Here is a 26,175-nt window from a genome sequence, read left to right on the forward strand (position 1 = left end):
ATATGAGTACAGCAATAGTCTTTAGGTCCCAGCAGGTTTTGGCAATGTATGGCAGAGGTTAATGCCTCTTCTGCTCCTATACTATATGCCTGGAGAATCTTGCAGGTATTTATCTTCTGCTCTGTCTGTCTTCTGCTTGATATGGGCCTGACTAGCTGAGGAGGAATTTGGTTTCTCCTGGTCTCTAGATATGTACTCACAGCTTGGCTCACAGGGAATGCTTCTTCCTGGAGGCTGGAGATGGCTGTTTTTCTTGTCAACCAGCTGAGGCTGATGGCTCAGGCTGGGAAGAGTGATCTTGGCCTCAACCGAGACTCGATCCTGTCTTGGGATCCCTGTTTCTGGGAGCTCCTACTAACACAGCCTTCCCCTAGCCGGGGTGGCTGGTACACTAACTAGAACTTTCTTTCCTCCCCATGAGGCAGGATGTGGGACCAGCCCACTTCTGCTCACAGAGGAGGGGGGAAGCTAAAACTGGAATGAACTATTCCAGTCTAGCAATACTAAACTGGCTATGGTCCTGCTAAATACATTGCTGCCACCTGCTGGTGTACAGGGAAATTACAGCATAATATATGAAACAGGCATAGAAAATACATATAATGGAAAATGCAATGTTAGACTACACAAGATGACAATACATATGCACCTGACATGTTGTAGCAGGGAGAAAGAAGTTTAGTGACATACTTCAGGATGTTACATATGCACACACCTACACAAACTAACTGACAGGGGTCAGCCCCTGCAACTTCTGGGTCTCCAAATTGGGCACATGGCCTAAGGTTGCCCTTTACGCCTTGGAGGTGCTGGCCTGCCCTGCAGCCGGTGTATTGTCTGAACATGTGTTTAGCACGACTGGAGGGTTATATTTCCAAATGTTCTGGGGTGTACCCTAATTTACAAAAATAAAATTTTAAAACAAAAAGCAGTGTAGACTACCTCCTCCACCGCCACTTCCACCTACACCGCCACATCCACCGCCTCCTCAACCTCCTACTCCATATGGATCTGGTCCTCCTAGATCAAGATTATAATTTTTTATTTTTACGTATTTTATGTTATTTAAAGTGATTTCCCTATCCACATTTGTTTGCAGAGCCATGCTCTTAACCACATTTTGACGACATTTGCAGCCCTCTAGCCCTTTCCATGACATTTTTACAGCCATTTTAGTGCTCGGGGTCAAGTTCGGGTCAAGTTCGGGTCCCAAACTCTAACTTTTTTCCGAAGTTCGGCCAAACCCGTCGAACCCGAACATCCAGGTGTCCGCTCAACTCTAATCATTACCAGCCGTTAGTTACTAACATACTTTTCAATAAAAGTAAATGTACCGTATCTATAATTGAGTCACTGTATCTTAGTATTTAGATATGAATGTACTGTAGGAAATTGGATATTCAAAGCTCCTGAAAAGCAGTGTGACGCTAGGGAGGCTCATCCCCGTTACCGCCTGCCATTGGCTGCAATACCACCCCCTCACCCCCCCGCCTCTAAAGGCATTCCGTCATAGAATTGTGCTATAGTCCGTGGTAACGGAATCCACAATTCTGCTTTTACCACCAAACGAAGCGTGAATGAATTTCATAACATGAAATTCGCTCATCTCTAGCTAGGAGCATCAGGAACTTATGCCCCTGGTCAGCATCCACAGCACAGTGATACAGTTGAATACTACAAAACAGGTAGATGTATTATGATGTATTATGATTTATGATGTATTGTGGTATTTGGTTCTGATGTGGCAGTAGTTTGTGCTGCACTGTGGTATATGGTTCTGTTGGGGTGGTATTTTGTGCTGCACTAAGGTACTGCTGGCACCTGCCTACTTCTGCTGGGCCTGCCTACTTGATTTTCGCCGTCTTCTGTCAATCTGGAACCGCTTACAACATGGGGCCATGTATGATCAGGCTGCAGCACTCTGTGTGTGCTTAGGCCTCTTTCTAGGCCATGTGATGTCACGTTCATTGGTCACATAGCCTATGCACAGCCACTATCAAATGTACGTCGCTGTGCTTAGTAAACTGCAAGGAGACCGTGGCACTCACAAGAGCTCCAATGATCAATGTGGCTTCCGTGAACAGCTGATCGGTGGAGTGCCGGTAGTCAGACCCCTGACAATTTTATGCTGATGACCTATCCTGAGGACGTGTCATCAATATGTAAATCCTAGATAACCTCTTTAAAATCCCTTATTTGCATGTCGATGCAGTTTTCTTATTTCCTGTGATGATATGCCCATGAGTATACCAAAGCAGCAACAGGGTCAGTGATGGGGGAGTAGGTGGGTAGATGAGTAGGAGGAGCAATAAAGTAGCTGGGTGAGATTACAGGCAGGGCTGGAGCTGTGGCAGAGAAAGGAGAAGTACATCATGGGTTTTGTTGGATACAGCAACTGGAAGTGCCACATAGAGGATGGAAACCAGCCAGAGTGATTTGTTCACATGATGAAAATGGGTTAGGAGAGTCCAAATTGAAAAAAAAAAAAACATAGGGAAGATGTCCATTAGGTAAGAAACTACATAGCTATGGCCATTAAAATCCATAGTACTCCTGGAAAACCCCTTTAAGGTCCATGTTTTCCTGTATTGGACCCATCAATTTCCATATTTCTCAGTTAATAGTTCTCTGCAGTTAAAGAGCCTCTGTCAGCATGATCATCCCTATTAAATCAAGCATATTGCCTAGTAGGGTTGATCATGCTGATTAAATTGATACCTTATTTAAGTTTGTAGGCTGCAGCATTGTGGAATTATGAGGATTTTTATCATTATGTAAATCAGGCAGTTAGAGCACCAAGGGGCGGGCTGTAGCGATTCGAGCACCGCTAAAGCTATGCACCTAGTGCTCATTACACTTCTTCCTCCCCTTTGATTGACATGGCTAATACATGTATCCAGAGTTTCAAAATCCTTATACATTTTTAGCTAACAAATGTACAAAAAAATCCACATATTAAAAAAAACTGTAAATCGCCTGCACACACAAAACAGCATAAACAACTATGTGAGAATATAACTTTATATATAAAGGAATTATGAAACATCCTTCAAACAAGGAGCAGCAGCAACAAGCAAAATATTGAAACTGAGGTTACAAATCAGACTGCTAGAGATTATTTTTTGCTCTTGTACAACTTCTTTAATAATGTACATTTGTGCTGAACTCATTATCTATTATTTATAATTTTTCTCAATCCTCAGATCCGAACCTTTGAGCAATCTCGTGCATTTGACTGTGGACCACTATCTCCTATGAAAGATCCTCTGAGAGAATATCTGCAATTGACTACAGGATGCTCCCTGCACTACATCATGAGTTATATGTAAGAGAAGAAGTCTTAATATTTTTATCTATACACTGCAAAAATTGATTGTAACCCCTTCCCATAGCATTATGTAACTGTACATCAAGGTGGTGGCTAACTACCCATACCTCGACATACAGTTATGTGTTAGGGATGGAATGAGCACAGCAGTTATGGCCGTGCCATCGCAAGTGAGAGCTGGCTGTGATATAGCTGGGCTTCCACTACCATGACCAAGGTCAGAGCTAGCTCCAATCCTGTCAATTCAACCACATAGAAGCTGTAGTCAATAGCGAGTGCAACATCTAAACCCACTCTTTTACTCTATTTTCCCCTCCCTCCTACACAACCACAACCCTGATGGTTGTTTTGGCAGCTAAAGATTTGACAATGGACTCTACGTCTGCCAAGTTCAGATGTCAATTAGGTCCTACCGGCGGCAGGGACTGGTGTAATACCTGTCAGTAGCATCATACTGAGATAGTGCACTACACTACATATCTAGTGCACAGCATTATGTTTGCAATAAAAGGGTTCCTTATTCAAGCTATATTGAGAAAATAATAAATACAGTTAGTGTAAAAAAGTAAAATTTAAATTAGTGTAAAAAAGTAAAAAGTCTTTATTATGGAAAAAATAAAAATAAAATCCTATACATAAATACCCATTCTATAATGTTATCATGTCATTTAACTGATGTAGTGAACACCATAAAAACAAGAATTGCTATTAATCCTGCCTTGCAAAAAATCAAAAAGCAAAGAAAAAGTTGTATGCACAAAAAAAAACTACTGGTTGGTCGGCAACAAACATGTCTGCAAGTTATGATTTTTTTGGTATAAAAATAATGAAACATTATTAAAAACTACATAAATGTGTTATCTCCATAATTCTATCAACCTGCAGAAGTTATGGCTGTCAGTATGGTTGTCAGAATATGGTATTAAAAATACAAGTGATTATTTTTAAACAAAAGTGGTTAAAAAACGGTATACGGTACATTTGGTATAATGATAACTGTCATTTAGTTTAAATGATCTGCCAAATGTCAATTCTACTATGTTGGGAAAACTTAAAAAGTTGCAGAATTTCAGTTATTATGGTGATTCTGCCTCCCTTAAAGTGGGATAAAAATGTATAAAAAATACTTATGTATGTAGCTCATAACAGTAAACACTAAAAAAATAAAAAACAAAAACATGTATATTTATTGTACAAAAGTATTTAAAAAAGTAGTAAAAAGATAGCATTTAGTGTAAATTTGATATTGCCATAATGGGTACTAACGCAAAGAATAAAGTTAACAAAGGTGCATAGTGAACTTATAATGCAAAAAAAAACAGCAGTGGAACAATTTTTTTCCATCCCACAGAAAGTTAAAGCTTTTGTTCGAGATTTTGATATTGGTGAACTATCCTCAGGGTCCAACTCCCAGCACCCCTGCAGATCAGCTGTTTGAATAGGCCGTGGCACTCTGGTGAGCACTGCGGCCTCAAGCAGAGTGCCATTCAATATATAGTGGCTGTGCTTGGTATTGTAGATCATATGAATGGGACTGAGCTGCACCTAGACCATGGGACCAATAAATGTGCCGACACTGGCCTAGGAAGAGGCTGCAGTGAGCAGGTGATCAGTGAGGTTACCAGTAGTCGGACCCCTGCAATCAGATATGGATGATGTGTCCTGAGAATAGGCCGAGACAAAAAAATGCCTCCCTGCCCATATGCTGGGCCCCTCACACTGAATATACTTGCAACGTGCCATTCCCCAGGGGAGAACATGTGAGGCTCACGGTGGGCCGAAGGGTACAATAGTTCATCGGGTACTCACGGTTAGCAGATGCCTCCCTTGGCCAGCAGTGCAGTGAAGGGGAGAACAGCACCAGGTTCTCCGCGGCACACTCTATTACAGGGGACACCGGCCAGGTGGTAATCAAGGTGCCCTTGATGGTGATCGGATTTTCTGGGTGCTTGTGCGGCTAGGCCCTTGACTTAGGTAATGTCGTGACGCCAGCATCTTGGTGGTGCAAAATTATGAGAGTGGTTGTAGTATGGAGATAGAAGAATGAGGCAGGGTTTGAATCCAACTAAGAACTTTACTGTAACCAGGGCTTTGACAGCAATTTACATCCAGTTATAAACAGTCTCTTATGAATACGTAGGTTGGATGTGGCAAATCCAAGTAACAGGCTGTATATGTGGCTATATCTCAGGCTATAGTAGGAGATTGTGTACTCACATGTATTTAGCTCTTTGCCTTGTTCTAATCTCAGTAAAGGTGGTTCAAGTCCTTATCTTCTACACACAAGTGATGCAACAGATGGCCTGTCTGTCCTTGAAGTAACGGTGAGGCTGCTGGAAGCTAATAAAACCTTCACCTTGATACAAAGGTGCCTAGAATAATGGCTATTGTCCTTCCTTTGTTTTTCCACATAGAAATTTGTAAAATCCACTTGGCACTCCGGAAGAGTAGACAGTAGAATAAAGGTTTCACCTCTGTCTGCTTTCCTAGCTTGACACTGAGACAATGAATTGGCTCCTCTGGGTCGTGGAGCCCGAGAGAGCTGAGAGGAGGGGGGTCCTCTCCTTCCCCCTTGCCCCTCACTCCATCTCCTCCAACTTCCACACTCTAACTCCAACTCCCCTCACTAGGCCTGAACTGTAGTATATATACTGTGGTGCTATCCCCATCTAGTGGTGTAATGTGTATAGTGCACCTGACAGCCTGTTAACAGAGATCTTTATACAAAAGTGCAATACAGCATGATACAACATACATCATAACAAGATTTTCAGTGCCCACATACACGAGTGAGACGCTGCATACTTACCTGGCTCCCCGCTCCCTGCACCGCTCCTGGTCCCTGCACCACCGCTGATGCTTCTCCCTGTGCGCGGATGAAAACATCCGGTGTCAGGGGGGAGCAGCCAATGGCAGGCGGGGACGAGCCTCCCTAGCATTACCTGCGATGCTAGGGAGGCTCGTCCCCATCTGCTATTGGCTGCTCCCCCGACACCGGATGTTTTTATCCGCACACCGGGAGAAGCATCAGCAGCGGTGCGGGTCCAGGAGCGGAGCCGTGTGCCAGGTATGTATATTCAGTGTGAAGGGCCCAGCATATGGGCGGGGGGGGGGGGGGGGGGGCATTTCTTTTGTCTCGGATAACCACTTTAAGAGTTTGAGTGTTAACTCTGCTACATCTGTATGTCGAAGGAAAAATAAAAATGTAATACAGTAGCTCTTACATTGCAATCACTCTGAAAATATTAAATATATGGATTATATATTATCCTACTGAAATGAATATGGGGTGCTTAGCAAATATTGTATATTTGGATGAAAATCATTTGTGCCTATCCACCATGACAAGGTGACCTCTTTTACATGGGACGCTACTATAAAATGACTCCAAATGGAATGTGACAATGGAAATACAGTATAAAAAATTATTGCTTCTTCCTAAAGGCCCAAAATAGGCTGGTCCTGAAGGAGTATGATTTCTATGTAAAGTTGGTGCAGGTGCAACATATTGTGCCATAAAGACAGAAATTATGCACTGTATCTAAAACTGGTAACAAAAATTGTCTCTTTGTTAGTGACTCCCGTCCGTACCATGGAAATGTTGATCTCCACGGGTTGAAAATGAGACTGCGATCTTATTACCAGGTAATGTGGTTGATGTGAAACAGAAACATAGAGGCAGTGACTAGATGAGAGGGCAGGGAAACTTTTAGCACACAATACAATTGAGCCGTCTTATCATATTGTTTCTGTTTAGTCTTTCTACTATTTTGGTACACGTGATCTCCTGCTCACTGGATGAATGCAATAGCCCAGATTTAGTATTGAGTCTGCGCCTAAAATTTGTCTTAAAAATGGTACATATTGGTGCAAATTTGGTGGAACAAGGGTTTGAACTCTTTTTCACCACCTTTTTTGAGGTAATGTTAGACACACCGTTTTGCACCAAAATTGTGCCACATTTCTGATGTAAAAGTCTCAAAGTAAGACAACCAATAGTTGGCATAGATTCAGACACAAGTGTCCCTGCAGCAGTTTTATTATCCAGCTGTTATGGGGATAGTTTCTTGTGGAGGCACTGTGGCTGGCATTGTTATTTTAGCCATTTGGTTTCAACTAATAGGCTGCAAACTCATGCACAATTTATGTGGTAGTTTTTATGCAGTTTTAGGCCTCATGCACACAACCGCTTTTTTTTACGGTCCGCAAAAAGGGGGTCCGTAGGTCCGTGATCCGTGACCATTTTTTCGTCCGTGGGTCTTCCTTGATTTTTGGAGGATCCACGGACATGATGTCGCCAGGCCGTGCGGAGCCAAACGGATCCGTCCTGAATTACAATGCAAGTCAATGGGGACGGATCCGTTTGACGTTGACACAATATGGTGCAATTGCAAACGGATCCGTCCCCCATTGACTTTCACTGTAAAGTCAGGAGTCCCTTTTATACCATCGGATCGGAGTTTTCTCCAATCCGATGGTATATTTTAACTTGAAGCGTTCCCATCACCATGGGAACGCCTCTATGTTAGAATATACTGTTGGATATGAGTTAGATCGTGAAACTCAAATCGCAGGTAAGTATAATGCTTCTACAAATTGCTAAGTAACAATGGCAACCGGGACTGCAGTAGCGTCCTGGTTGCCATGGTTACCGATCGGAGCCCCAGCGATTAAACTGGGACTCCGATCGGTACTCTCCGCTGCCACCAATGATAGGGGGGGAGATTTTAATTAGGAGGGGGAGGGAGGGGGAAGGGCCCACTGGCCACCAACGAGTTAACTACAGGGGAGGGAGGGGGGGCCGGCCGCACTGGACAACAAAGAGTTAACTACAGGGGAGGGAGGGGGGCCCACTGGCCACCAATGAGTTAACTACAGGGGAGGGAGGGGGGGGCGGCCGCACTGGCCACCAATGTGTTAACTACAGGGGGGGGCCTGCCCCCTGCTGCCTGGCAGCACCTGCCAGGCAGCAGGGGGCAGTCATGTACACAGTTCTTTTAGTATATTCTAACCTGAAGCGTCCCCATCACCATGGGAACGCCTCTGTGTTAGAATATACTGTCGGATCTGAGTTTTCACGAAGTGAAAACTCAGCTCTGAAAAAGCTTTTATGCAGACGGATCTTCAGATCCGTCTGTATGAAAGTAACCTACGGCCACGGATCACGGACACGGATGCCAATCTTGTGTGCATCCGTGTTCTTTCACGGACCCATTGACTTGAATGGGTCCGTGAACCGTTGTCCGTCAAAAAAATAGGACAGGTCATATTTTTTTGACGGACAGGATACACGGATCACGGTCTCGGCTGCAAAACGGTGCATTTTCAGATTTTTCCACGGACCCATTGAAAGTCAATGGGTCCGCGAAAAAAAACGGAAAACGGCACAACGGCCACGGATGCACACAACGGTCGTGTGCATGAGGCCTTAGGCTGGTTGTTGTTGTTTTTTTGCATTCTTTTTTGCTTGTGTTTTTTTTTGTCACATTTTTTGGGCAAAAGAACACCAGCACCAGATGTTATATGAAAGTCTGTGTAAATATTAAAGGGTTTATGTCGCCAGAATTAACCCTATTAAACTGGCTGACATTAGCAAAACTCTTACTCCACAATTTTAACTTTGGTGATATGCAAATTAGCCTCTAGGAGCAGGGAGGGCGTTGCTCCTGCCTCATGTCACGCTCCGCTGTCCTTGATTGACAGGGCCAGGCAGCATTCATCTCCTCCTGCCGGCCCTGAGTGCTGGGGAAATGGCACTGCGCAGACGTGAGATTTATCCAGCACTCAGGACCGACAGGAGAAGACAAACGCTGGCCCTGTCAATCAAGGGAGTGACATGTGGTGGGAGAACAGAGCCTCTAGGAGCAGGAGCAACGCCCCCCTGCTCCTAGAGGCTAATTTGCATATCATAAAAGTTGAAAATGTGCAGTAAGGGGGCCGTCAATAAGCATAAGAATAGTAGAGTTAGGGTCTGCTGACATTAGCACATCGCTAATGTCAGCCAGTTTAATAGGGTTAATTCTGGTGACAGAAAACCCTTAAATGCAGAACAAACAGGTATCTTTTTTGTCACTATTAGGGTGGGTTCACACTAGCGTTAGGGATTCCGTTATGGCTTTCCGTTATAACATAATTTCACTTTTTTAGCAGATTTTCCATTTTAATTAATTTGTCCTGCAACACATCAAGGGTTAACAGCCAAACAAAACTCAAAATCTATTACCCTGATTCTGGAGTTTACAGAAACACCCCATATGTGTTCAAAAACTGATATAAGGGCGCACAGCAGGCTTCAGAGTGGAAGGAGCACCATATGTCTTTTGGAGAGCGGATTTAGCTGGAATGGTAATTGGGAGGTATGTCGCATATAAAGACATCCTAAGGTTAACCTACAGTGGAAAAAAATGACCCAATTTTGGAAACTACACTCCTCAAGTAATCTTTCAAGGTGTGTAGTGAGCACTATGAATTAGGAAACACTTGGCAGCAAAAATGAAAAATTTCAATTTTTTCATGAAAAAGTTGTTTTACATCAACATTTTTCATTTTACCAAAGAGTAACAGGACAAAATGCACCCCACATTTTGTTCCCCATTTCCCCCCCAATATGGAAACACCCCATATGTACCTAAAAACTGATTATGGGCGCACAGCAGGGCTCTAGAGGCAAACAGCAAAACATGGATTTTGCTGGCCTGAATTGGCAAACATGGATTTTAGGTGCCATGTCGCATTAAAAAAAATTCTTGAGGTCCCCAGAAATTAAAAACCCCAGTGACCCCATTTTGAAAAGTGCATCCCTGTGCAAACATTTTAAGGAGTGGAAAGGGTACTTTTCAGCAAACAGTGGTCTCACAGAAGGCAGAAACACTTGTTAAAGGATTTAAAAGCACACGGCTATGAAAATGAAAAAATACTAGCAGTCCCCCAATTTTTCACTTTCACAAGGGGTTAAAGGAGAAAATGCATCCCACATTTTGTTCCCCATTTCCCCCCCATTCTGGAAACACCCCATATGTGCTTGTAGCCTGCTGTATGGGCGCACAGCAGGTAAGCAGCAAAATATACTGTAGATTTTGCTGGCAGACATAGATTTTAGGTGCCATGTTGCATTAAAAAAATTCCTGAGGTCCCCAGAAATTAAAAACCCCAAGAAGTGATCCCATTTTGGAAAGTGCACCTTCCCAGAAATGAATATGTAGTTGTACTTGTACTTTTAACCGCCAGCATGTTCTCATGAGCCCTGCTTTCACCCATTCTCAGTGGTTGCCCTACCAGGGATCTAGGGAGCCCTTTCTGATTTTTGCGCACTGTGCCGCAAGCCACAGTACCTCTAGCAGTTAGGGACATGAATAGGGGTATGTTGGTATAATAGTTATCCACATAGAGTTGTTAACCCTTATCCAGCAGTGGGTGCAGTAAATCCCACACTATCTTCCCACCAACTCCTAGGACTCCTAGCATTCTGGGGGTTCTATCCAGGAATCTTTCCCTTCATAAATGTGGAACTTGTGAGTATACCCGGAGCTACTTACACAAAGTTTGTAAATCTTAATGCCATACCTTGCCCGTTTGCTAGGCAGGTACTGGCGAAATCTAATAGGGACTAATCTACACAGACATTTTTATCAGCTCAGCAAACCTGGTGGTAAAGTGTTCAAGGACAGGCCTAACCTTGAACAGACGGTCAAATGTTGGGTCGTTATGGGGTGGGTACTGTGCATGGTCGTTGTAGTGTAGGAATTTCCAAATTGACTCAAACTGCTTCCGGGTGATGGTGTTACTGTAAATTGGAGTCTGGCAGAAAATGTCCGAACTCCAATATTGTCTCACGTTTGGCTTCTTAACAATGCCCATATACAGCACGAGTCCCCAAAACATCATCTCTGCTGCATTTACTGGGGTCCAACCTAGGGGTCGATGGCAATGTAGGGTTCTGAGCAATGAATTGGTGGGGGTATAAATTGGTTTGGGCCACCATTAAATTTACAAAATCTTCAGAGAAGAAAATTTTGAAAAAATCTAGTTCAGTGAAGCCCGCACAATCTGTATTCCGGAGCTGCCCACAAAATCTGGAATTTGAGGCTTATAACCATCAGGGGGTGGGGTCCATAAGGGTACACTCTGGGGGACTGCCTCCACTGCTACCCTGGGGCGTCTTCTAGAGGGTCCCTCATTAGCAGATGATGATGATAATGAGGGGGTAGAGAAGTAGAAGAAAGTGGCATCCTCTTCTCCCTCACTGGCAGACTCAGTATCGGAGGCAAGGATGGCGTATGCCTCTTCAGCTGAGTATACTCCTTGGGACGAACGGGCCATTTTTATTTTATTAGGGTGTGACGTGTGAAATGTGTAAACCTTTATTTATTATGAGGGGTGTGTATGTTGTGTTTTCACACGTGAAGGGGCTTGTAATAAATTTAAAATACAGAGAAAAGTTGAAAAAAAGAATTAAAAAAAAATTACAGGTGCAGGATGCACGCATGCACAAAGATGTTGCGTGCGTGCAAAAATCTACATTAACACTACATAACTAAAATGTATATTTTCTATATATAAGTATATGGAGATATATATATATATATATTAGGTCTGCACGCTATATCGCCAAAGCAATCGCATCGCGATAATCGACGATTTCAATATGGCGATTTGGCAGACCCAAAAATGCTGCGATTACCTATACACAGAGGGAGGAGGGGCTGAGGGCTGGCATCTGTATTAGGAATGACAGCTGGGACCGGTGCAGTCCCTGTATTCTAATGCATCGGCCCCGCTCACTGTTGTATAATATTATCTAACATGTAGGCATTGTTAAAATATAATAATCCTGTATAATCCAGCTGTATTACTTACAGCTAAATTCTGTAGAAGAGAGGAGGGAGGAGGCAGGCCGGGAGGGCGGGCGGCGCGTCACTCACTACGTCATGCACTGGCGCCGCCCACTTTATGAATGAAGCAGGCGGAGCGGGCACGTGAGGTAGTGAGTGACGCGTCGCCCGCCTGTCCTCCCGGCCTGCCTCCTCCCTCCTCTCTTCTACGGAACTTAGCTTTAAGTAATACAGCTGGATTATACAGGATTATTATATTTTAACAATGCCTACATGTTAGATAATATTATACAACAGTGAGCGGGCCGGTGCATTAGAATACAGGGACTGCACCGGTCCCCACTGTCATTCCTAATACAGATGCCGGCCCCCAGCCCCTTCACACTGCAGGGAAATTATTATGGGGGGATCTGTGGATGGCATATAGCATAAGATGCTATATATGTGTCATCCACAGTTCCCCCCCCCCCATAGCAGTGTCATCCACAGATGCCCCCATCACAGTGCCATCCAGAGATCCCCATAACAGTTCCATCCAGAGACCCCCCATAACAGTGTGTCATCCACAGATCCCCGATAACAGTGTGTCATCCACAGATCCCCCATAACAGTGCCATCAAGAGATCCCCCATAACAGTGCCATCAAGAGATCCCCCATAACAGTGCCATCAAGAGATCCCCCATAACAGTGTCATTCACAGATCCCCCATAATAGTGTAATCCACAGATCCCCCATAATAGTGTCATCCACAGATCCCCCATAATAGTGTCATCAACAGATCCCCCATAACAGTGCCATCCACAGATCCCCATAACAGTGCCATCTACAGATCCCCCATAAAAGTGCCATCCATAGATCCCCTATAACAGTGCCATCCATAGATCCCCTCCATAACAGTGTCATCCACAGATCCCCTCCATAACAGTGTCATCCACAGATCCCCTCCATAACAGTGTCATCCACAGATCCCCCATAAGTGTAATCCACAGATCCCCCATAAGTGTAATCCACAGATCCCCCATAACAGTGCTATCCAGAGATCCCCCATAATAGTGCCATCAAGAGATCCCCCATAACAGTGTGTCATCCACAGATCCCCCATAACAGTGCCATCCACAGATCCCCTATAACAGTGTCATCCACAGATCCCCATAACAGTGCCATCCATAGATCCCCTCCATAACAGTGCCATCCATAGATCCCTCCATAACAGTGCTATCCATAGATCCCCTCCATAACAGTGTCATCCACAGATCCCCTCCATAACAGTGCCTTTCAGAGATCCCCCATAACAGTGCCATCCAGAGATCCCCCATAACAGTGCCATCCAGAGATCCCCCATAACAGTGCCATCCAGAGATCCCCCATAACAGTGCCATCAAGAGATCCTCCATAACAGTGTCATCCACAGATCCCCGCCATAACAGTGCAAATGGACCTCTAGCACAATTCCTTTAAAAGATTGCATCGCATATCGTTATCGCAATTTTTAGGGCCCTAATCGCAATCGCACAAAATTCCCATATCGTGCAGCCCTAATATATATATGCATTAGAATACAGGGACTGCACCGGTCCCCACTGTCATTCCTAATACAGATGCCGGCCCCCAGCCCCTTCACACTGCAGGGAAACTATTATGGGTGGATCTGTGGATGGCATATAGCATAAGATGCTATATATGTGTCATCCACAGATCCCCCCCATAGCAGTGTCATCCACAGATGCCCCCATCACAGTGCCATCCAGAGATCCCCCATAACAGTGCCATCCAGAGACCCCCCATAACAGTGTGTCATCCACAGATCCCCGATAACAGTGTGTCATCCACAGATCCCCGATAACAGTGTGTCATCCACAGATCCCCCATAACAGTGCCATCAAGAGATCCCCCATAACAGTGTCATCAAGAGATCCCCCATAACAGTGTCATTCACAGATCCCCCATAATAGTGTCATCCACAGATCCCCCATAATAGTGTCATCCACAGATCCCCCATAATAGTGTCATCAACAGATCCCCCATAACAGTGTCATCCACAGATCCCCCATAACAGTGCCATCCACAGATCCCCCATAACAGTGCCATCCACAGATCCCCTATAACAGTGCCATCCATAGATCCCCTCCATAACAGTGTCCTCCACAGATCCCCTCCATAACAGTGTCATCCACAGATCCCCTCCATAACATTGTCATCCACAGATCCCCCATAAGTGTCATCCACAGATCCCCCATAACAGTGCTATCCAGAGATCCCCCATAATAGTGCCATCAAGAGATCTTCCATAACAGTGTGTCATCCACAGATCCCGCATAATAGTGTCATCCACAGATCCCCCATAATAGTGCCATCCATAGATCCCCTCCATAACAGTGCCATCCATAGATCCCCTCCATAACAGTGTCATCCACAGATCCCCTCCATAACAGTGCCTTTCAGAGATCCCCCATAACAGTGCCATCCAGAGATCCCCCATAACAGTGCCATCCAGAGATCCCCCATAACAGTGCCATCCAGAGATCCCCCATAACAGTGCCATCAAGAGATCCCCCATAACAGTGTCATCCACAGATCCCAGCCATAACAGTGCAAATAGACCTCTAGCACAATTCCCTTAAAATATTGCATCGCATATCGTTATCGCAATTTTTAGGGCCCTAATCGCAATCGCACAAAATTCCCATATTGTGCAGCCCTATATATATATATATATATATATATATATATATATATATATATATATATATAAAACTACACCGGGGAAAAAAATCTGCACAGTAAACTGAGCAGACCGGTCAGAAAATGGATCAGCGCTCAGCAGGTGCAAGGACGCACGCACGCAGGCACACAGATATTATGTGTGTGCAAAAATCTACACTAACACTGCCTAACTAAAATTGATCTCTATGTAAAACTAAATATATTTTTAAAACTGAGCACAAAAGCAACCAATAAAAAAAATGGTACTTATTGGTACTTGGCAGCTCCCACACAAAAAAAGTGGTGCAGAGCAGGAAAAGAAAAAAAAAGATAAAAGTGACAAAAAAAAAGTCACAATTTGTTTGCCATAGGCAAAATTAGACAGGGGGGGGGGGGAATAGGGACAGGGATTAGAACTTGGGAGGGGGGTGGATTAGGGATCTGGAATTTCTGATTCTGCAATAAAAACAAAATCACTGCAGCAGATGTTCTTCTTCTCATTCTTTACAGGTACAAGTAACAGCAGTGGTGGTGAATAGTGATGGACGAACATCGGCTGGGACGGTTCGCGGATGCGAACGCGTGTTCGCGATCAAATGTTCGCGAACTGCGCGTTCGCGGCGGGTCCCATTGACTTTAATGGCAGGCGAACCTGAAAAACCTTCAGGTCATATTTGCAGCCACAAAATACTTACTAGAAGTGCACAAATAGTCCCACAACATGGACAGTGACATACCAGAGGGGAACATTGGCAAAAATTCCCACAAAAAATATGTATTTTAATCAGGTGACATTTATATGCGTCTTAAAGGGAAACTCTCAAAAATGTGCCCTGCTGGAGCCTAGTAAAATTTTATTTTAGGCCACGGGAGTACAGGCCCCAAAAATTAGGCAGAAAAGAACTTGTGATTATGTGGCTGGAGGTACATTAAGTGGTTACTGGCTAAAAGATTTACTGTAGGCCACTGGAGTAAAGGCCCCAAAAATTAGGCATTCACCTGCTGTATATACATAAGACAAGGAGCAGTCTTTGTTCTGGGTGGTGGTGGATATGTGTGGGCTGGCATGAGGAAATTCAATTACACGTGGTCGTCACAGGTGTTGAATTCCTCCGAGATCCATGCTTAATTCATTTTTAGAAATGTGAGGTAGTCCACACTGTCGTAAGCTAGGCGAGTGCGCTTCTCAGAGCATCCACATCGGCCGTTAACCAGATGTAGTCGGACACCTGTCGGTCTAGGCGTTCCCTGTGGCTGGATCCGGTGGGCGGCTGTCGATGGGTTGGCTGCAAGAATGATCTTATATCCGAAGTGACGAACACATCTTCAAACTGCCCTCTTCTTGCAGGCGCGGTAGGATTGGTACCTGCACCTGTTTCACTGTGGGTGGAAATTCCTCTGCCAGCGCCCTCAACTGCAGAATGAAGCATCTCTTGCAGCAAGGCCTGGAAATGCTGCATTCTGCCAGCCCTCTGTGAAGCTGGTAACATGTCCGCCATTTTGTGTTTATACCGGGGGTCTAAGTACTTTGCCACCCAGTACTGGTCCTTGCCCTTTTTGCTTTTTATACGGGGGTCCCTCTTCAAACACTGCAGCATGAAGACCCCCATTTGCACTAAATTGGAAGCGGTGGAGCGCCCTGGCTCCTGCTCATTGCCCAGGAGAATGTCGTCCTTGGTCTCCTCCGCCCAGCCACGGACAACACCAAGGATCCACGAAAAGTTTAAAATCTCCCTCAAAGCCTGCTCTTCTTGTTCCTCCTCCTCATCCCCCCAGCCACCATCCTCCTCTGACTCATCTTCAGACTCCTGCTGACTTGTCTCAGATGGAGTAGCTTCCCCCTGGGAATTCATTCAGCATTGCAACTTCCTCATCTTCCAGCTCCTGCTCCTTGGTGGCTTGATTAATGATACAACATTATGCACTCTCCAGAAAGAAGGCGTAAGGTACGATGTCACTGATGGCGCCCTGGCTATGACTGACCAGTTTAGTGATTTCATCAAATGGCTGCAGAAGTCTGCATGCGTCGCGCATAAGCAGCCACTGGCGCGGTTAAAATAAACCAAGCTCCCCAGTACCTGTCCTGCTGCAGAGTTTGTAAAGGTAGTCGTTAATGGCACGTTGCTGCTGGAGCAGCCTATCAAGCATATACAAGGTGGAGTTCCAGCGCGTCGGGCTGTCACAAATCAGACGTCTGACGGGCAAGTGGTGTCGCCGCTGAACGTCAGCAAGGCGAGCCATGGCCGTGTAAGATATTCTAAAATCGCCATAGATTTTCCTGGCCTGCCGCAAGACTTCCTGGACCCAGGGGTATTTGGCAACAAATCGCTGCACGACTAAGTTCAGGACGTGTGCCATGCACGGCACATGTGTCATTTTGCCCTGTTTCAGCGTGCTCAGCAGATTGGCACCGTTGTCGCACACCACTTTACCAACTGTTAAATTGAGTGGGGTTAGCCACTGATCGGCCTGTGACCGCAGAGCTGATAGCAGTGCAGGACCGGTGTGGCTCTTGGCTTCCAGGCACAACAGCCGCAGCACATGGCAACCTCTCACCTGGGACGTCGAATAGGTTCTGGGGAGCTTGGGGGCACAGTGGGAGAGGCGGTAGGAGTGGAAAAGGAGGAGTCAGCCGAGAAGGAGACGGAGGATGGAGTAGGAGGAGGAGAAGAAGAGGCAGGCCTGCCTACAATCCTTGGCGGTAACACCAAATCCACACGGGAGCCACGGGTTACATGCTTGATGGCCGTCAGAAGGTTCACCCAGTGGACAGTAAAAATGATGTACCTTCCCAGCTAGTGTTTGCTAGACCACGTGTCTGTGGTCAGATGTATTTCGGCACCGACACTGTGTGCCAGAGATATATTCAATTGCCGCTGAAAGTGGCCATATAGCTCTGGGGTGCCCTTCTGGGAGAAATATTTCCTTCCGGGGACCTTCCATTGCGGTGTGCCAATGATCACAAATTTTCTAAAGGCCTCCGAGTCTACCAGTTTATATGGCAGTAGTTGGCGGGGTAGCAGTTCCGACAATCCAGTGGTCAGCAGTTGGGCAAGAAGGTTATCCAGCATCATCAACTTTTTACGCTCCAACATTTGGGCCATGGAAGCCTGCCTTCTGCCAGATGAATGCGACGACGGCACGGTGGAAGGTGGAGTGGAGGACAAATGGGAGGAGAAAGGAGAAGAGGCAGGATGTGAAGCATCGGGAGTGTGGCTTTGTGGGGTCTGACGGCGTTGCTCCCACTGGGCTCGATAATGGGAGGCCAGGTGCCTTTTTAAGGCGGTCGTCCCTATGTGAGTGTTGGGCTTACCGCGACTTATGCGTTGACAGCACAGGCTGCAGATGGCAACACTATTGTCAACAGCTGACACGTTAAAAAAAGCCCACACTGCGAAGTCACGTGCTGGCTTTCTGGGAGCGCCAGAAGTGATCGTGCATGGTGGATGGTTCGCTCAAGATACATTTGCAGTCCGCTTTTTGCCTCCTGTGCCCTGCGAGCTCTGCCTGCTTCTCCTCCTTCTCCTCCCTCTCTGCTGCTCCGTCTCTCCCTCTGAACTCCCCTCCTCTTCCTCTCTTGTGGGCACCCATGTGACATCCATCGACATGTCATCATCGTAACCTTCACCACCACTGACATTTGAGTTCTCGGAGTAGGCAGCAACAGCTGGGACCTCCCTCCTTGGGCTGATCTGGGTACTGTCGTCAGACCGCTGGGTGGCGACCGTTGCTAGCTCCTCTTCCTCATCCGATGTGAAGAATGGCTGCGCATCGGTATGGTCTGGGAATGGATGGGAAAATATTTCCTCTGACTCGAGTGGAGGGGCTATGGTGGTGGTGTATTTGGGGGTGCACATAGCAGAGGGTGAGGAGGGGGCAGATACAGAGGATGAGGATGGTGCAGTAGCGGAACTGTGAGTGAGCCACTCAACAAACTCTGGTGCACCCTTTGAAGTAATAACACGCTCCTTCTCCAACTTCCCACTTAGGCTCCGGCCTGGTGCACCTGCTCGACCCCTACCACCTTGCGGTTTGCCTCTTCCTCTGCCTGTCATTTTCAAAATTACCATTTGCCTAAGTCCCTAGAGAAGAGCACTATCTGTGGAAGCAGGTATATTGCAGGCCTCAATCAATATTTAGTGGAAACAGGTATTTCAAATCCCTTAATCTGTATTTTGTGGAAGCAGGTATATCGCAGCCCTCAATCAGTATTTTGTGGAAGCAGGAATATCAAACCCCTTAATCAGTATTTTGTGGAAGCAGGTATATTGCAGGCCTCAATTAATATTTGTTGGAAACAGGTATATCGAACCCCTTAATCTGTATTTTGTGGAAGCAGGTATATCGCAAGCCTCAATCAATATTTGGTGGAGACAGGTATATTGAACCCCTTAATCAGTATTTTGTCGAAGCAGGTATATCGCAGCCCTCAATCAGTATTTTGTGGAAGCAGGTATATCAAACCCCTTAATCATTATTTTGTGGAAGCAGGTGTATCACACCCCTCAATCAATATTTGGTGGAAGCAGGTATATCGAACCCCTTAATCAGTATTTTGTGGAAGCAGGTATATCGCAGGCCTTAATCAATATTTGGTGGAAATAGGTATATCGAACCCCTTAATCAGTATTTTGTGGAAGAACAGGTATATCAACAGGTATATCACACCCGTTGCAAATAGCTGCTTCAATAGTGCTTGTCCCTCTGTATATCTGCGGTATCGCAGCAGAACCGCACACAACTGCTGCACAATACAAATGCGCTATATAATTTCTATGTTAGAAAGTATATTATAGGTATGTCACACCCCTCAATTAGTTTTTTTTGGGGGCAACAGGTATATCACACCCGTTGCAAATAGTTGTTCCAATAGCGGTTGTCCCTTTATATAGCTGCAGTATCACAGCATAACCGCACACAACTGCTGCACAATACAAATGCACTATAATATACTTTCTATATTGGAAAGTATATTATAAGTATATCACATCCCTGAGTATATCACACCTATCGATAGCACACCTATACCAGTCCTTAAAATGACTTTTGTGGCCCTATTAGCTAGTGTTTGGTGTCCCTAACTGTCCCTGCTCCACAAAGCAACCTCTCCCTACACTGGCAAAACACAGAATGTAAAATGGCTGCCAGATCGGGTTTTTTATAGGGTGTGTCCATGTGCTGAAACGTCTCAATTGGCTGTCCTGTCCCACCTGATGGATGTGTCATGGGTCAATGCAAAAGATTATGGCGCCGGCGGACATCGCCATATGTTCGCATGTTCGGCGAATTGCGAACGCGCAAAGTTCGCTACGAAATGACTGCCGGGCGAACCTTAAGGCCATCTCTAGTGGTGAACCACAAGTCCCAGCAGATACAGCACAGAGGGGCACAGGTGCACTTTGCATGCAGTCTCCAGCTAGAATGGCTGCATGCAGAGGGATTCTTCCTGTTCCCTCTGATGCTGTAGTGCTGCCATTGGCTGGAGTGTTGTTTCAGCCAATCGCAGCGCTGACAGGAGATACCAAACACTGGAGTCCCATGTCTGATCTCGGAGGAGACAGGTGCTGACTAGTTCAGCACCGGTCACCTTCACATGACCCTTCCCCCTAGCTTCCCCTGCAGCTCCATACTGCTTCCGGTTCTGCAATGTACCGGTCTTCATTGACCAGCCAATTGCAGTACTTGGAGCTGCAGGGGGGCGCAAATACACGATGCTGCCCTTACCCGGCCTGAATGTCTGCCGGTAAGAGCAGCCATCGTGCTCCGGTTCCCCCGTGATCCTGCTTCAGAACCCAGCGCTGTACGGCGCTGGTCCCCAAGTCACATCCAGCTGCGCCGTACATGTACGGCGCGGGTCCTCTACGGGTTAAAGGGAATCTGTCACCCCAATTTTTTTTCTTTTCCTACAGCCCCCGGTTCCCCCACTTTCAGCACTCAAAGCTGCACTGAAATACACAGTCCGGGCTGCTGTGCTGTTCTGTCTTAATAGAGAGGACTCGTGTGCACATGCACGTTAGCCCTGACAGTGTATTTTAAAGGGGTTTTCCAAGATATTGTTATCCTCAGGATAAGTCATCAATATCCGATCGGTGAGGGTCTTGACACCTGGCACCCCCACTGATCATCTGATTGAAGAGAAAACTGCGCACCGTGCCAATGCAGCCTTCCCTTCATTGTTTACTTGCTCGACATTGCAGCGCTGACAGCGTGGGAATGGGGGGCAGTAGCAAAATAAAGAATATTGATCTGGTCTCCTTATCTGCACTTCTACGCATGTATTACTGTAGATAATAGTCCAAAAACAAGGTGACAAATTTGCTTTTTAATAAAAGGAGAAGTTCAGAGTCAGAGGTCCAGTCTAACAGTTGTATGATGTGAGGTAAAGGGATGTTATGGCTACCAAACAAATTATGTATGTGGAATCTCTGCTTAGTCCACTTCTATACTGCAGTAGCATTCTCTTTTAGGCGTACTGTACATGATCAGATAATAAATCAGTATATTTTAATCTATTCTAGGATGAACTCCAGCAATTGATCCTGATGTCACTTCCAGACACACATCTTATCTCTCAGGACCCTGTTTCAGGTCAGCTGGCCAGTCCTAGGAAAATAGTCTTAAAGGCTCATGCACACAAACGTATTTTCTTTCCGTGTCCGTTCCTTTTTTTGAGGACTGTATGCGGAACCATTCATTTCAATGGGTCTGCAAAAAAACTGAAGGTTTTCCGTGTGCATTCCGTTTCCGTATGTCCGTATTTCCATTCCGCAAAAAAATATAACATGTCTTATTATGGTCCGCATTACGGACAAGGATAGTACTGTTCTATTAGGGGCCAGCTGTTCCGTTCCGCAAAACATGGAATGCACACGGACGTCATCCGTATTTTTGGTGGATCCGTTTTTTGTGGACCGCAAAATACATATGGTCGTGTGCATGAGGGCTAAGCCTCATTCACACGTCAGTGTTTTGGTCAGTGAATACCATCAGTGATTGTGAGCCACAACCAGGACTGGAGCATCCACAGACATAAGGTATAAGGGAAAGATCTGCACCTGTTCTGTATTTAGAGCTGCACCTGGTTTTGGCTCAAAATCACTGATGGAAAACACTGACATGTGAATAAGGTTTTAATCTGTCACTTCCCTGGAGCATTATTATGACTAGTAGTACATGAATAGTACTGCTCCTGTTGAGTAGGGATTGTTATTTTCTATGTTCATGCTCCCCCTATTCCCCCGCTGTGCGCCTCTGTAGCATATTGAGAGGACTCATGAGCGACATGCACATAATAGTGAGGACCTCTTTAGTACAAGCTCATGAATCCTGTTAATGTGTTGCAGCGCCACTTTAGAGGCCCACAACAGGGGAATGGGGGTGGGGATGTTAGAGGAGGAGCAGGACCATTACTATTCATATACAGTAGTACCAGTGGCGCATTTGGGATTTCTGGGGCCTGCTAAGCTCCACCCGCCACATAGCACTGCTAAGCTGTACCGTCCACTCCACCAAAGAGCACTGCTAAGCTCTGCCCCACCAGACCGCTAATATGGTGATCTTTTATGTGCCCCTATACAGCATAATGTCTGCTTATGTGCCTCTCTGCAGTATGGGGCCCTTTTATGTGTCCCCAACACAGAATTATACCCCCTTATGTGCCCCAACCCATTATGGTGCCCCTTAAGTGCCCCCAACGCAATATGGTGCTTTTTAGTGGGTGAATACTCACCTAGCCCATGTTTCAACAACGAACCAAGTAGATCTTTCACTGCATATCTGCTCCGGTCTGTCCAGTGGTTAGGCTCAGGGGGTGTGATGACATCATTTCACTGCTGCTGCCAGCACCACATCATTGGTTGCAGGGTGAATGGTGGTTACTACTTCCTGCTTCACCAATGTATTTAACTGTATTCTCATTCTGAGGACACTAAATCAGTGTCATTGCCAGGGGGCAGCAGGTTGCCCCTCTAATCACATGGGCCCCATGCAATAGCATGGTCAGCTCCTAATAGCACTCCAGGGAAGTGACTCCCTTTAACTATGAATTACCAGTGGTATGTGAAAACTTATATAAAAATATAATACTTGCTCATTTAGATGCCTCCCTGAAAGAGATGGAGAAGATTTTATCACTGATGCTTGGAGCTGCTGTACAGGTAAGGGATGCTATACCACTTTTTTTAGACACGTTTTGAGACTGTTTAATGAGGCATATAATGTGCCTAAAGCATATAAATTTGGCATACAGTATTTTTCTTGCGCAATGTGATTCAAAATTTTTGCACTTTTTGATTAGTAAATCTCACCCAATGCAGCTAATTTACAGAACAGTCCGAAGGTCTTCAGACCCATTTACCTTTTTGCACATTTTGTTGTTGCAGCATTGTGCTAAAATAAAAACTATTTACGTTTTCCCTCATCATTCTGCTTCTAATACCCCTTAAAGGTCATACCCATATTTTCATCCAGGCTGCCCTCCTGATGTTAGCATCGTAGCATGTCATGCTCCGATGGGCAAGGGCTCTTTTATTTACAATAACACACTGCCGGGCGCTGCTCTAGCCGTTTTACATCACCGGGCTCACTGCTGGGCGGAAGCCTCCGTCTGGCAGCCCCAGAACTCACTGGAACTCAAAAAAATGTCTTTGCCCTGTGCGATTTAGCGCAGGGCAAAGGAGAGCATCGGAGCATAAACTGCTCCGATGCTCAAGTCAGGGGGACTGCCTGGGTGACAATGGGGATATGTCCGGGTTCAGCTCTGAACCCAGACAACCCCTTTAATAAAAAAAAAAATCAAAACAGAAATTTAAAAATGTTTGTAAATTTATAAAAAAGTAAAAATTTAGATTTTGCATGGACAAGTATTCAGACCGTTTGCTGTGAACCTTGAAATTTAGCTCGGGGGCCTGCCCTTCCACCCAGTCTGAGGTCCAGAACACTCTGGGTCAGATTTTCATTAAGAATATCTCTGTGCTTTGCTCAATTCAGCTTTCCCTCAACTCTGACCAGTGAAAAACACCTAACAGCATGATGCTGCCACCACCATGCTTCAATGTATGGATGGTATTGGGCAGGTGCCTGGTTTCCTCCAGTTTCTGACAGTCTGCCCTTTTTTTTTTTACAAAATTTCATGTTTCATTTACTAAGCAGAGGCTTCTTTATGGCCACTCTTCCATAAAGCCCAGATTGGGGGAGTTGATCTTCTGGAAGTTTCGCCCATCTGCACACAGGTTCTTTGGAGCTCAGCCGGAGTGACCATTGGGTTCTTAGTCACCTATCTTAGCAAGGCCCTTTCCCCTTGATTACTTAGTTTGTTGGGGCGGACAGCTCTAGGAAGCTTGGTTGTTCCAAACTTCTTCCATTTAAGAATTATGGAGGTCACTGTGCTCTTGAGAACTTTCAGTGCAGCAGAAATGTTTTTGTACCCTTCTCCAGATCTCTGCCTCCACTCAATCCTGTCTCTGAGCTCTACGGGCTGTTCTTTTCTCCTTATGGCTTGTTTTTTTCCTCTGATATGCATTGTCAGCTGTAAGACCTTATATAGACAGGGCTGTGTCTTTACAAATTATGTCCAATTGACTAAATTTACCACAGGTGTACTCCAATCAAGATGTAGAAATATCTCAAGATGATAAAGAGAAATGGGAGGCCCCTAGTGCTAAATTTCAAGTGTCATAGCAAAGGGTCTGAATACTTATATCCATGCAAATTTTTCGTTTCTACTTTTTAATTAATTTGCAGACATTGGTAAATTTCTGTTTTCATTTTTTATTAAGGGGGGTTGAGTCCAGATTTATGGGGGGAAACTATATATATTTTTTTCTTAGAACAAGGCCATAACATAACAAAATGTGAAAAAAAAATTAAGGGTCTGAAGACTTTCCGAATACACTGTATGTGCTGACATTATGGTTATCTATTCAGCAAAAAAAATAATAATAACGCATTTTAGAAGCAGTAAATGTAACTGAATATAATATAGGCTCTGGTTTACTCGTATACATAGTATGTACTAATGTAAATATATATTACACATCATGTCTCACTGTTTGAATGCATCCTAAGGTATCATTTTTGCAGACCTCTCTCATAAAGTTTACATAACAACGTTGTTATGATCTCTGTTACTCATTCACGTACATTTCCCAAACAATTTCTCTTTGGTATCTTTACAGGGAGAGAGTCGTGAAGAAATAATAGGTGGAATTCGTAGTCTAAATTTAGATTTCCAAACCAACTTGGCGGAGAAAATTCAGGAGGTGAATCAGCAGTTTATCTAAGTATACTGTCTGTCTTCCTTCTTAAAACATTACAAGGCATTGAAACCCCACAGGATTTTACTGATCTAAAGCTTAAATACTTACATGGTTGTGCCAACCACTTTTATAGAGGAGCTGATATAGGCAGTGGTTTTCTGCCAAAGTGATTGTATGTGGATGGTTCACGTGTGTTTTTTAGAAGACCTGAGATTAGCCTGTGGATTGTTAGGTCTGGGGCTTGTCCATGAAAGGTGTGTCAGTGAGCCAATGGACTATGGGCTAGAGGCCAGAGTGTATGACAAGGCGCTCATGGAGATGCTGCATAGTGAGTCAACTGGCATACTTTTTGGAGACCTATAAGGCAAGAGGTGTCATCATGATAATCATCTAGCAAGGCCTGGAGAACATCACTAAGAGCAGAAGGTGAGCTGACCTAGACAATTGTTGCTACTTGGGAGTGGTGAACTGAGACAGTCTGGCAGTGGTAAAACACAGCTTGTACAATTGTGTGTAGGCTGTAGCTGAAGCAGTGTGTGCTGCGCCTGCGGTGAACCTTGGAAGGGATCAGTGTTGGGGAGTCTTTTGGGGCTATGTGAGCCAAAGTGAGTTGGGTGGCACTGGACCTAAACCAAAGGGAGGCTACAGCTAAGCCCTAGAGGGCCTATGGGAAGTCTAGCCTAGGGGCTGATGGTGTAATGCCGCCGACGCGACGGCCTTTTGTTCGTCTGCCGCGGTCCTTGCGTTCCACCGTGGAACGCGGAAGACGCGCGAACTCCGGGTTGTGACGCGCCGGCTGCGTTCCACGGTGGAACGCGGAAGTCATTCGGACCAATCAGAGGTCCCTACTGCACTTCCTGGTTCCATTTAAGGGGGCTGGTGAGACGGCATGGCGTGCTGTAATTGTTGTCGGTATGCCTGCTGCCTCACCACCTGTGTATGGGATCTCCAGAAACCGACCCTTTCACCTCTCCCCTGCTGTCATCTGGGAGACGGATCCGCACCGCAACCGGACCCGCTCCAGTTACCCCGCTGCCATCCGGAGGACAGATCTGC

General features: G+C 45.4%; 1 protein-coding gene across 1 annotated transcript in view; it reads left to right on the forward strand.

The window, feature by feature from the left end:
• Nucleotides 1-26,175, forward strand: part of CCDC88B (coiled-coil domain containing 88B) — a 264,648-nt gene that overhangs the window by 111,970 nt on the left and 126,503 nt on the right. Inside the window, exons 2-6 of the mRNA XM_040409106.1 lie at nt 3,204-3,325; nt 6,904-6,973; nt 21,382-21,451; nt 22,961-23,019; nt 25,039-25,122. Of these exons, the coding sequence (XP_040265040.1) occupies nt 3,204-3,325; nt 6,904-6,973; nt 21,382-21,451; nt 22,961-23,019; nt 25,039-25,122 (405 nt within the window). The remainder of the gene's footprint in view (nt 1-3,203; nt 3,326-6,903; nt 6,974-21,381; nt 21,452-22,960; nt 23,020-25,038; nt 25,123-26,175) is intronic.

The sequence above is a fragment of the Bufo bufo genome, chromosome 10, assembly GCF_905171765.1.
Source record: "Bufo bufo chromosome 10, aBufBuf1.1, whole genome shotgun sequence".
Lineage (NCBI taxonomy): Eukaryota > Metazoa > Chordata > Amphibia > Anura > Bufonidae > Bufo > Bufo bufo.